At 44.0% G+C, this 13,861-nt stretch overlaps 1 protein-coding gene across 1 annotated transcript in view; it reads right to left on the bottom strand.

The window, feature by feature from the left end:
• Nucleotides 1–13,861, bottom strand: part of FMNL2 (formin like 2) — an 84,718-nt gene that overhangs the window by 54,913 nt on the left and 15,944 nt on the right. The window contains exons 5-8 of the mRNA XM_026058257.1: nt 10,226–10,306; nt 5,999–6,075; nt 3,073–3,156; nt 1,082–1,234 (exon numbers count right to left, since the gene is read on the bottom strand). Coding sequence (XP_025914042.1) covers nt 1,082–1,234; nt 3,073–3,156; nt 5,999–6,075; nt 10,226–10,306 — 395 coding nt within the window. The remainder of the gene's footprint in view (nt 1–1,081; nt 1,235–3,072; nt 3,157–5,998; nt 6,076–10,225; nt 10,307–13,861) is intronic.

Genomic DNA, 13,861 nt, shown 5'->3' with positions numbered 1-13,861 from the left:
ATTTAAAAAAAAAAAGGTCATCCAATTTTGCTGCACTCCACCATGTATTTCTCTTTGCCAGAACTGCGTGTCTGCCTCCTCCTGTCCACTTTTTCCCTGATGTCCTTGAATTAAATCGTCTAGATATCAGATCCATTATAACTCAGGCTGTAGATGGACTGTATCTGTTTATTGATATTCACTGAACATGAACTAAAAGCCAACACTAGTATTGACCGACAAACCAAAACTGAACCTCTACTGGAAGATGTAGCAAAAAATTGCAAGTTTTCACTGGTTCCATCTTTGTAGGTCTTCCTTACCTCCCACAGTGTTACGCAACAAAACCCCACAAAAGCCAAAAAACTGAAAAGGCATATGAGTGAATTCCATCTGACACTCTGAGCTGTGCCCCTGCGTAACTGTAATGGTAGTCTAAAGATGTTGCTTAGTATGTTTTATAATAATGAGGAAGTATCCAAGGAATGTGAAAGCCTATAAAAGAGTTGACCCCATTCCATCTTGGAAAGTGATCCTGCCTTTTTAACAAACTAAACAAAAAAACCCTTCAGTATTTGGAAAGAGACTTCATAGTAAAGCCTGGGCTGGGGCTATGACTGACAGCAGGTTTGAAGAATGAAATGGCCTTTTTTTAAAAACAATTCTTGTTCATAGCATCATGGAAGGAAAGTGCTGCTAGAAGAGATCTTTTTGGATGAAACACCAGACAGGAGCTCCAGCCTGCCTGCGTTCACAAAAATCTTGAGATACTCTTTGGAGGAGAGTGATTGCTTCTTCTGTGCAAGCCACATTCTACCCGAAGGAAATGTACTGTGCATCCTTAAACCATTTTGCCATTGGAAAGAGAGGCAGTATTATTCTTTTAATACCCTCAACCATTGCATAATGTTGCCCTGTGTTACTAACTTTGCACTCCTTTCCACCTCAAAGTTGTCCGTACAGTGACGTTTCCTGTATACGTAAAGTCTATACTGTGAAAAGAGGGAAGGTGAAAAAGTTATAACTGGAAAACCACACTGATTCGCCTCCCTCAGACGCTCACTGTTTGTAAGACACCTACTGCCTGATTAAAAGGCCTTACCGTAAAGTAGAGTGTCGGCCAGAGCGGGAAATGCTATTGCCAACTGGCGAGGGTAAATTACTTCCCCTGTGCAGGTCTTCAATAGATCGGCTCCAAGGCTTGGATTTGTCCATTGAGTTTTCCACATTGTTCTCCAAACTTTCAAAGTCAAAACTGAAAGGAAATAGAAGTTCCAAAGCAGGGTTACATAGAAAAGATGCACATAGGATTTTCCCTCCTGTTAAACATCTGCGGATTTACCAGGTCCCAAAAGACTACAAAAAGAAAGGAAGAGAGCAGTGCAAACTAATTTCCCTCCAGCTGCAATTCAGTACTAGCCTCAAAGACATTTTGCAGCAAATTTGGGCCTCGACAAAGGCAGAAACTAACCACAAAAGCACAGAACTTCAGAAGAATCAAACAGCTATGTATTATTCTACTTTCATGTAAAATAAACACAACATTGGCCGATTTGCTGATGAATAGCACTACCTTGAAGGAATAGGGAGAATGCTTAAAGCTGCCTCCATTTTATTTTAATAAATCAACACATTGTGCAAGTACTAATTCAGCTGCCTCCACCAATATGTGACTGAACATTTATACTGGCTTGTTGGCCCAAGCTAATCTCCAAGCATATGTAAAATATTACCATAATCGTTATAGATTTTCTTTGATTTCTGACTTGTTGCACTGCTATTTCAAGCAAAAATTGCTTGTTCCCCTTACAATTTTTGAGGTTATTACTCATGTTTACCATGCTAGAGAGAAAAAAACCCAGCAAGCTAACTTGCATACACTTATATAATTTTAGGAACAAAGTCTTCATACAAACACATCTTTCTGCTGTGCACAGTTTTTTCCAGTGTTAGTAACATTTCTTAAACATATAATTTTCCTTCATTAATTTTATTACAACCCCACCAAAAATCTTTTTTCTATGCAATGGTATATATACATCTGACTGCATCTTTTCTAAAAATAAAATACCAACTCTACTCAGCTTGAGTTCCCAACTACAATAGTATCTTTAACCTACCACTTCTTTTCACACAATTTTATAAAAAAATCCATTGCTACAATATACTGCAGTGAAACCCTATGGATATACAAAACCAGATCCTCAGCTGAACATCTATTTCAAACTCTGAGATATGATGACTACTGAAAGCTGATTTTTTTCCAAATTTGTTTTAACAGAGCATAATTAATGATTTATTACCTAAATGACTAAACCTGATTCCCAACCGACTGGGAGTCAGAACTGCTATTGCTTGTTTTGCATCTTTCCCCTGACTTGCAAAACCACCTTGAAATTCATATTCTTGTCTGGCAGTGCATCTGCAGGACCTGATGATAACACCTTTGCTTGCCAGGAGTACTGTGAAAAGTAGCTAGTGTGCGTATGCTGCTTCGAACATGGGAGGCAGTATTATAAATCACTGCGCTTGGAAAGAATGCTTGAATATCAGTTTAAATATCCGCATAAATGTCTCTCACAAATGACAAATACTAATTATGATTTAGGAAAATATTACCTATTACTTATAAACATGAGAGGAAGAATAGAAAAAAATTGGAATCTGACGGAAACCGATTAAAGAAGGAGCCTTAGAAAGGGGGCACTAATTGCCTATCTGTTTCTAAGGAGGTCATCTGCTTGTTTCAACACATTTGTTGATTTTTCTTTTGTGCTGTACCCCTAAGACAGTCAGAGGCTATCAAATCTAAAAATATGGCAGTACAGCCCTGAATATAAACAATCTCAATGCTTAAACATAGACTTTTTTGCTCTACAAAATGTTGTGATCCAGTAGTTTTGGACTAACTTTACCCTTTTCTTGGTTCTCTTCTAAGGTATATGCACAACACTGTAGCCAGCTACTGGCATGGCAACTCCTCTACAAGAAAAGCAGAGCATCTGCCCTCGTATTTCGCTCTCAGTCTATATAGATAGGAGGATTTTTGTTTTGCCTTGCAAGCCCAGAGAGCACAAGCCATGGCTTACTTACGTGACTGCATACTGTGCAAATGACAAATATTCCACCAGAACATCCAGGCCCTTGTTTTCTTCATTCAAGAACTCCCTGACCCATCTGCCAGAAAAACCATCAGACATCAGAGAAAAGACATTAGACACCAGAGCGTCACCGGGTTTGGGCTGTTACTGGGATTCTTTGTCGGGAGACTAGACACACTTCCATTGTAGGAAAGGCAGCGCTATTGAGCAAAATGTTTTCTTGCTCACTCAGGAATAGAGGACTCAAAAAAAAAAAAAAAAAAAGCCCTTTATTCTATTTATTTAAAGGACTTGAGTTAGAAAATGAGGCAAAACAAAGTGGGAGCCAGAGCAGGTGTGTGGGAGAAGTTTGTTGCAGATGTTTGCCCTATTCCAGGGCTGAAGTATTTCAAAACGGTGCCTCAAATGCATCCACGCAGCTATGGGGAAACACACTGTTGATGCCATGGTGGTATCTGTGCCCTCAGCCTGGTCCAGAGAGCAGAGGGAAACCAGGGTGGAGCGACACGCGCTGAGCGGGATCGATCAAGCGTGCCGGGGACACCAACGCAGCGCCTTGCTTCTGCGAGCACGGGAAGCAGCGGTCTCCGTGCAGCTCGCCAACGCGCGCTGCCTTCGCTGTCTCACCCAGGCGCGGAAAGGGCCGGCTCAGCTCGCCCGCTCAGACGCCGACATCGCTGACAGCACCAAAAGGCTCCAGTGCTCAGCGGGGTGTGCGCCTGGATCCAATTCTGCAGCAAGCTAATGGAAACAATTCTTCCCCAAACTGTTTTCAAGTTTTATGAGGAAGAGCATGCCAAGAATTCATACACAAAGCACAGGCAATGCATTAGGATCTTCCTCATCTCTTCCAGCCTCGCCATGAGTACTTGGGATGCACACAAGAATAATATTCATTACTATTTACTGCTTACCAGGTAGTACTTTGCACTATGCACCTGAGAAACCAATGCTTAGCATGGTCTGGAGACATCTAGCCGGTGAGTATTGGCCCCAACACGGGGTCTTGCTGCTCGCTCTTATCCAGGGACTCGGACAACTTAAACGCTTTGATCTGAGGTCTGGGGGTACAACTCGGAAGGGCCCGTGCTACCCCGGAGATCAGCCTGCGTGTGCTAAAGACCGTCGGGCCCAAAGCATTGGGCCCAAAGCACTGCAAAGCGCCAACCAGCTCGTAGCTGCGTTCAGAGCGGAGAGAGGTTTGTCTAAACCTCCAGTCAGGCAGCTCAGAAGAGAGGAAACGCGCAGTTTCAGACACCTCTTCTTCTAATTAACTCCCTTAAAACAGGGTAAATTTGGCCTTTGCTGGCACAGTTGGCTCACGGCCACAGGATTCCATTTTAGATGTGAGCAGAAAGACAAGAGACCCACGGGCAGATGACGGAGCACAGGGAGCTCCCCAGCTCAGCACAGCTCACCACGCCGGGACGCGCGGCAGAGCCACGCGAGCGTGCGCCGCAGCGGGGTCTTCCTCCACCCGTGGCTTTCGTGCACGTTGTCAGCTGGGAGCATTACCGGGAGCCAAGAGGCGAACGCAGGTGCCAGTCTCCAAAGCTGTGGAGTAATGAAGTGCTGACAGCTCCGTGGAACCAAACCGTTCCCCGCAGCCATGACCTGGATTTGGGCCGGTGGCTTCAACCTTGGGCACAACACTCTGGCTTATTCCTGCAGATGTGGCCTGACCTGCTCCGCTCTGCCCAGGGCATATGAGAAACGGGGTCTCGCTTCAGCACTTGGTGTCGGTCTGACCCCCACAGCCACGTTTCAGAAAGCCAACCCAGCGCCATGTGGAAATCTCAGGCAGGTATCGACCACCGCTCCTCGCAGTGGCTGGTCTCCACTCCCGGAGGGGCCTCCTGCGTTGAACACACGCACCTCAGCCTGCCGCTTGCTCCGTGTACAGTCTCTGGGAAGCAGCAGCGCAGCGCACGGCCGTGGACAGACACACAGCTCTCCCTGGAGCAATACGGTACACGCTCTCAGGCTCCCCAGGGAATGGGAGCACTTACACCGCTAATGCCATGCTGAAGAGGTTGCCAACCATCACGTGGCTCCCCGTCGGGATGAGTACCGGTGTTTTGCAGTATCTTCCTATGAAAGCTGTAGTGCTCCTAAAAACCCAGTATCCGGAGAGCAATCAAGGGCCTCCCACTGTCAGTTCAGCAAGGTGCAGGGCTATAGTCTGCTCATGCAGCTGCGCCCGTGGCTATTTTACCTTGCCAGCCTGGTCTCTCTGGAAATGTGCTTTCTCCTTGTACCATGTAGTTGTGGCACAAAGTAAGCAGAGATTTTCTAAAGCGCCAGTGAGGCAGAATACTGCTGTTCTATTCATAGTTTAAAATGTCTCTGTTTCCTTGAAATAAGAACAGCTTCCTGTAAAATTGATGCAATTTAGCTGGACACACACTGAGATCAAGAAATAAAACGTTAAAGAAACCTTTTCAGCTGACATGCTAAACCTAAATCATCATCTCTGGCGATTCTTTTTCTTCTGCTGTTTGAGATGTTGTTTTGTAGTTTGTGAAAGTAAAATACTGGTAACATTATTTATAGCCAGGCTTCATGCAACTATACCATGTTAAAGCTATAGCACAGCATGTTTTTTTATATACGTATTTATAGCTGCAATACTATTATCATTCTACACCCAGTGATTCTCACTCCTCCTCTGACTTACTTAGAGGAGGCAGAAGTTGACCGCAGTCTTTTCACAGACTTCACAGGGATGTGGACTGGCCCTATCACGGAAGGATTAAAGCTGAATTCTCTAGAGATGTCCAGCTATCCCTTAACTGAGCCCTACAGTCTTTAATGACCAACCAAGCTGGATCATTACTTATCATACAAAGAGAAAATTCTCAAAGTTATCCAGCAGGAGATGTAAAAATCTAAGACCAGACGTCATCAAAAATTCTTACCCGATGTGATTTGTTCTTAAAGAAATTTCCAGTTCTCGGAGGACTTGAGTAGATTCTTGGACTCGTCTTCTGAATTTCTATAATTCAGTAAGCAGATAAAAATAACTTTAAGACTCATGTGATGCTATTGAAAATATCAAAATCTCATACAGTGCAGACTGAGTAAATAAAACGTTAAGGTAAATTGAGAACCACTCTAAATCCTGAGGAACGCAAAAGCAATAGTCGGACTGTCAACAAAAGCATACTCAGAAAAATAACTTCTGTTCCAAGGCACATTTTGAGTTTCCAGGATTAAGAAAATTAAAAGCCTGTAGATAAATAAACATTTCTTTACAATACAAGCTTTGCTTTAGCATCAAACTCTTTGTAGAGAATTACAGTGTTGAGACCAGATTCTCAGCTATGTCCTATAATTTTGCTTTTGTGACTTTACACCCACAACAAAAGATTTGCCAGAATTTATGTATAATTACCAATTTGTGGGTGCAAGTCAATAATGAAATAACCAAGTGCTACCATCTGCATTCTTTAATAATTTGTAAGTGCAAAATTGTATCTGCAAAACGAGAAGCTAGGAGGAGGCCACGAAGAAAGGCAGAGGTAAAATACTGGGTTGCAACACCGTAGAAAGAAGATGGTGTTTCATGTCATCACCGTACAGGAGGAGAAAGAGCTACCTGGCAAAACATCACTACGAAATGGTGAGAGAGCCCCACAGTACTCCATGGTTCAAAGCAGGCCCTGGTGATGGCAGAAGACCCCCAAATGCACACCTGCATCTGAATTCTAGTAAAGCAGACTCCTCTTCGTTCGCTACAAAAGCAGCTTGCAGCAGGACCACCTTTGGTGCCTAGACAGTCACTAAGATCCAGAAACTCTTCCTCTTTAAGCCTCTCCCAGTTGGAGAAGGATCATCATCTTCTCTCCTGTTTAATGCCCTCTGTGCTTGGAAATGTACCAAAACAGCCCGATCCCAGAATAAAAAGGCTCTTTTCCGAGTTAGTTTAATCCATTTGGATAAATTATTCTGCAGCAGCTGTTTTGGTAAATTGTCATTCGTGGACAAGCTAAATGAGAGCAGCAGTGGATGGACAACAGTAATCATATCGGAATTGCTGCATTTAACGGCTAATTGGTCATCAGAAGTCACACACAAAGATTTGATATGTTTGGAAATGGTTTATAACTGTTTAGGACACCAGCGATGCTGCTGCAAGTAGAATTACGTTCTGAACACTAAGGAGAAAGGCGTTTGGTCTTAGTGCACCACAGCAGTGAACCACAATAAAATCTGGGTGACCATTTAGCAGTTTATAACTTTCATCGATTCAGTTGATCTACTGAGTTGAAGATGATAAGGAAGTGTAGGATTTACCTTGTCTTACTTACTCATGTGGAAGTTATCGATTGCCTTGTTTTCACAAGGATTTTGTCATGTTATTTAGGAACACTGGCTTACTGGCTTACTCAAGGTAAGGCTGGCTCTTTAGTTCAGAAAACTGTTCATAGACTGAAATAGATATCTCATTGCAAAATCCTAGTAGACACAAGGCACTCAATTTTTACTTTGAAGTAGCTAGTTTAGTTGAGAGCAGACATACATTTTCACTGGACCTCAGTTAATTAGCTCAGAGTACGAAAACACAATGCCTTGTCTCCCCGGACAGTTTATACAATATAACTCCAAGCAACATAAAACCTTATCTCTTTAGAAGTAAAGGTAAAATATTGAGGTAGCAAGAGGCAAAGACAGGAGATTGGGGTAGGAGGGCACGACAGAAATAGGCAGCATGTTCCCAGGTGTCCCATTGCATGATTTTGATCCCTAGCTAGGCTGCTCTTTGCAACCAATGCAGAAAGCAATAAAGTCGTTCTGTGCTTTCCTGGACTGCAGAAGCCATCAAACTGCAATTTCTTTAAAAATCTATAATTTCAACACTCTAATTTTCCTGTTTGAAAATTCAGCTCAGATGAAAAGTAATTGTTTTCCTGGGAAGAGCCATTATGATCCCAATTACAACCCCAAACACACATTTCACAGCACATTTGGAACTACCTTCTCTTGGCCATCCTGGGGATTATCAGCGAAAATGCTGACGCAACCACAATTACAGTAATAATTCTGGTAATACGAGCTCTCCCCGCAATATCATGCTGCCGTCCAGAAGCGCATTTGTAAATCTTTCCGATTTGCAGCCCAGACTGAGGAAAGGCTGCTGGTGATATAGAACACAACAAAAGAGAGGAACTCAATGGAGTTATTTTTAGGCTACTTTAGTTTTGTCATTTGTCATGGGAGTCTTATAGTAGCAGGAGGATAAGAAAGGCTTCAATGTGTGCCCACGGACTAACCACAGAGCAGAGCCAAACACTAAATGAGTTTCAAAAATCCTTCAGGAGAAAAACACAAAGACCCCTGTTCAGCATTTTTTAAAACTACAGTCAGCTACAGGCAAATTTAAAGAATGGTTTCCTACTTCTTGTCACAGCTTACAACAAGAGAAGCACTGTCAGAAGACATCACTACAGCCTCGAAGACGTGAGCTAACGGAGGCCAACCGAAAGCAAAGGATACCTAGCGTACGCCTCTTGCGTTTCCCCAGGAACAGAGGTGCACCTCTACCGCAGCACGGAGCTGGCCCGAGGCTTGAAGCAATGTGTCAGGATCCGTATTTTACCGCCGGGCACCCATCTCGGCTGATTGTATGGCGATACAAAGCAGCGATTGTTCAACGCGAAACAGAGAAGCAGTCAATGACAGGAACCGCTATGCTCTCATGGCCGCTTTTTTGTTGTTTTTTTTTTTAAGGCTATTAAAACTATCAACACAGGATACGAGCTGACATCCCAAGTAGTTAAATACCAAAGGTTCAGTGATGGTAACTCTGAGATGTAAATTTGCTGCTATTCTGAAATCCTGGAGGCTAATACTCAGCCTGCACTATACAGCCAGTGGGGAAGAAGTATCAGGCCCAGCCATAAACAACCAGCCCTGGTACAGAAGCCACGTTCAGGGACGTGCCATGTTCGCGGGACGTTCTGCCTAGCCTTACGCATCTTGCTTCTCAGCAGGGCTGCTCTGCCCCGGGGCAGCCTGCCTTCAGAGCGCTCGGTGGAGACCTCAAAGCCATCTGCATCCACGGACCAGCGGAGAGCAGCCACACCACTGCCTCCAGCAGAAACCCCAGGACGCCTTCATGTCGGTGCAGGAGAACCACTCTACAGTCAGGCAATTGTGCTTGCCTTGAACACCCCTCCTGTGATAAGGTGACTCAGGCAAACTCTTAGCCTGGCTCACACTGAAAGTCAAGTTTTTCTGCAGCCAACGGTGAGCTTCAGCTGACTGGCCTCCTGTCTGAGCACACTGCAGACGTCCTCCTCCTTTCCTGTGTTTTTGCTAGTTCCGCGTTTACCTCTGCATGTCAGAAGCACACCCACAGGCTCATTGCATCTCCTCAGTAACACATCTGTGGCAGGAGACTTTACCTTTCCTCAAAAGTAGTGGGGAGTGCTGCAGACAACTATCAGCACTAACAAAATCTCATCTGCAAACTCTCAAAAGGGTTGGGATGCTCCAGTCGGCTTTTACCCACTACCGCACTAGATAAAGAGGCATTGGTCCAAAGGACAAGCAGTACATGCCTGAGTGTTTCGTGAGGGATTAACAAACAATTTTGGACAAAGTAATGTTCAGAAGTACAGATGAGGCCCTTGCAGTGTAGCTATAACCCATCTTTACTTCACAACCTTGAAAACTCTGATGAGACTGCAAGTGAGAGGGTGAATTAGTGCCAGTTGTACTGAATTTTGTCATGTGGGTGGAATGCTCAAAGGACCCAAAACTTCGACATCCTTTTCACATGGGTGAGAAATGTGCCATCAGTGTCACAGGTTTTATTTGCTGCCCGCACTGCCCCCTTGGAGAGCAAGGCCTAGAGCAGAACTCAGTGATAGTTTGTTAGACTATTTATTGAACCTAAAGTTATTAAAACAATTTGTTCCATTTGTCAGATGTTCCTTTTCTGTGCAACATCTGTTCTCCTTGCTTACTGAGCTGCAGTGTCTTTCAAACTTCTCTTTGCTTTTCTCTGTTTTGTTACATCTCAGAGCCTTTTCTTAGAGACTTTTGTAGGGCCTTTTAAACAAAGGGAGGAAGGAACTGAATCCAGGACCATGCTAGTGGAGCAATGAGAGACATACGAAAGGCAACAGAACACTTCTCACCTTCCTGGTCACAGCAGGATCGAGATAGCCCTTTAATTTTTGGATATATGTATGTGGAGGATTCTTCACTTGAAATCTTTCCTGCAAAGAACATAAGAATAAATATCAGCCATTTTAAAACACCTTCTACATTTACTTATTTGCACATATAAAATACATGCACACACTAATATATTTACACAGTATACAGGTAAAATATAAATTAATATGTACATACTTATAAACATATAATCTACAAATACGTATTATACATGCAAATAAAATACATTTACATGCATCTTTTGATTTTATGAAATGTTGCATATTTATATAGGATGCATAGATGTATTTTACATATTTAATTAAAATTCTAAAGTTTAATTGCACATATAAACACACATATCTGAATAACAGGGTTCCTGTTAGTTAGGGGTACTGCGAGAAAAGAGACATGTTACAAGAGAGAATGTATGTCTATGTCTGATTGAAAGATACCACCGCAAAAGCTGAGACACTTTTTTATCATTTGGAACAAGCCTAAAAACACACCGAATACACTGAACGGTCTCTCCTTATGGAAAAAGCTAAGTTATTTCATTGTTCAGTTTTCAAAAAATGAATGACAGAGTCTGCAAGTAGTATTTTAACTCTATGATATTAAATTGGATTGTAAGACCAAATGGATGGAGAACGACAAGCGTTGGCAGGTATTTACGCAGAGCCGCCAGCTGCAGGCCTGCCCCTTCCTGCAGCTTTCCGTTCACGCGTGTAGGCACCACCACGCACGGGAGAGCACTGCACAGGCACAGCAAACATTCCCCCGTCACAAGCATAGCCCGTTCACAAAACGCATGCAACACAGGGGCAATAGCAAGCGGCCTGGAAAAAAACACCAAATCCAAAAAGTAACCCAGAGATTGCACTTGACTTTGCCATATGGATCTCTTCAGAAAGTCCTCTGAGGGGATTCCTAGCTGAGGCAACGGCCTTCTCCAAACAGGCAAGAGCACTCGTTTCCCACGTACACCGAACCGGCTGCAGCATCCCAACGCAGGCATCTCCACGACAGCAATGGCAGGCAAGAGGCCTTCATCAAGCACAGCGCGTTCGGCTCATCGTGGTGGAGCTCCATACGCACACGAAGGCTGGGTGCTCAGTCTCCACCTCAAATGCAACGCACACATGAGGCTGGCCAGCTCGCTGGGCAATAACGCTGCAGAGGTTTTGTTGCCCGCCCTACCCACCAGCTGCCCAAGAGTGTCTTCAGCACAGGGGAAGATGAACACTTCCACCCGTTGGTACTGGTTCTCCTTGAGAAACCAGCTCTCCCAGTGATGTACAATGACAGAGTGGGTACAAATGAGTATGTACACCTTCTCCGAGCACAAGGATGGACTGACTACAAGAAATTTTTGCATATTCCTTCCTAAAAAGGAAGGAAGGAGACTACTTGTTGCATTCTGCCAACCTGCTGTCAAATTCCAGCTTCAGTACTTCAGAGACAAGGAAGAGGAGATAGGCCTAGCAACATCACCGGCTTGCTCACCTCCTACAGCCTGAACGATGCTCTCTGAAGGCTCCTCTTTCCTTTTCAAACTGATTACATAATCACACAATGTTGTCATGTCCCCAGGACTGTGCGACACTTGCACATAACACTGAAGGGCTTGTTTATCTTATGTAAATATGCATTAAATACACACTGCCCAATTACAACAACATCCTGCTATCTGTGTCAACACCAAACTTGTGCACCAAGACAGTCGTCATGCCTCGGATTAGCTCCCTGCCCCATTTTCTGCCAACATTGCTTGAATGGGGAGTGTATTGATAATTGAGGCAAGCTGCCTAGCAAACGAAACAGAAAACACTGCTGGTCTTTTTGTTTTTAAAAAACACTGATTCACAGTTACGTCAGTCCAGCTGCAAGGGCGCTCTGCTGGCCCGTACACTGCATGACCTGCCTGTCCTCCTGCTACAACCGGCCGGACTGCTGTTTCTGAGCCACCCCCAGCTCTCGTCAGCTCGGGGAGGGTTTTCTTCTGGGCCACCGTCACATGAGGGCCGGCAGAGCTGATGCATCTCCATCGCCGAGGGAAGTGAACCACAAAATACTACTGAGGCCAACGTTACAGTTACTGCGTAAATCTTGAACCAGGTGCCCAGCCCCGTCCCACCGGCGAAAGCTCTGGGAGCTGCCAGCTAGCTCTCCTTCCCCTTGGCTCTGTAGAGAGTCTTACGAAACTCAGTGACCTGGGGGAAGACGGGTTACCCCCAGTCATGGGCTTTACCTATGCAAAGTATCTCATTACCCATGAGCATGTCTGCTTTCCTAATTTCTATTCTCTGTCAGCAGTGTGCCAGCTAAAGCATCTGCTGGAAACAGCTGGCAAAGACTTGGTAGCTACAGTCCAGCTGGGGCCTGGAAGAATCCTTGCTGATGCAGTTACACTTGGGGAAAAGGTGTTAATATACAGTCTTACATATACATCTGAAATCAGTTCCCCTGACTAATTCTGACTATTTTTTCACCTTGACTAGAAGCTTCCCTGTCTCCCTCACCTGCTGACCTAGTCTAGTGAAAAGAAATTCTCATTTGAGCTTGAGACTCAGTTCTCATTGAAGGTTTTCCAATGACTAACCCAAAGTCATTGGGACATTGTAGCTTACAGGGGGCCACTTAGCAAATCTATAAACCCGGGATCAGGATCAGCCACGCTCAGAATCTAATGAGGATGACAGTGATAAACATAATGTCTGTAGGGTTTGTATTTTGAGAGCTGCCTGGTTTTTGCTTGCTCTTTTACCAGTTTCATAACCAGTCTGAAAGTTCTTCTACAAAAATGCTGTGAAACACAAATTATTCTGAGAGGAATATGCTGTGTCCAGACCTGTTAAGGGAATTACCAAAAGTCCTGATACTATTTGTATCTTGGAGGAATTTTAAACTATTCTGCCCCTTCCCTTGGGGAAAGATCTCATAACAATTATCTCCTGATATTACAGCTTTGCATTTTATAACTGATATTTGAAACCTCCATTTATTAGGTCAGGATGCAATTTTGACTACATTATCTAAAAGTTATTTCATAATGAATAGTATGAATAGTAGATTACTGCCCAGTTACCAGAATGTACTGTCTAAACACCAAAAGTTGCTCCTGTTATTATCTTGCTCCTCGCTGTAAAAAAAGTAATTCATCATGGTAGGAAAGAAAAAATGGACTAAAAATCTACCCTGTGGTCCACCAGCCCCAGGCTAGAAATTTTTAAGACAGATAACAGACATTTGTTTGTTCTTTTACAATGGGATTTCTTTCTCATGCAACTTCACATAGATGCAAGGGCCAAACTGAGAGGCCCAGAATTTGGCGTTTTCTTTTTACCTATTGAAGCTCAGGAAATACAAATTTCTTCATGTGTCCAAACTTTTGATGTAAGCTTCTTTACTGATACCACACACCTGAGCTCAAGTACCTTGGTCTTCAAGTCCAGTCAGGAGCTGATGCAGCGGAGCAGAAAGCACACCCCGAAAGGTGCTGCGTGCCCCCCGTCCGCACTGCAGCTTCTCCATGCTCCGAACAGTAACGCAGGGCTCATTTTGTGGATAAATACTGCGACGTGGACAGTCCCTCTGTGAGCAGAGGGGAAGGGTGC

Source organism: Apteryx rowi, unplaced genomic scaffold, assembly GCF_003343035.1.
Source record: "Apteryx rowi isolate R43461 unplaced genomic scaffold, aptRow1 scaffold_145, whole genome shotgun sequence".
NCBI classification, from domain to species: domain Eukaryota; kingdom Metazoa; phylum Chordata; class Aves; order Apterygiformes; family Apterygidae; genus Apteryx; species Apteryx rowi.
The sequence above is the reverse complement of the archived record's forward strand: the minus strand, read 5'-3'. Positions and strand labels throughout refer to the sequence as shown.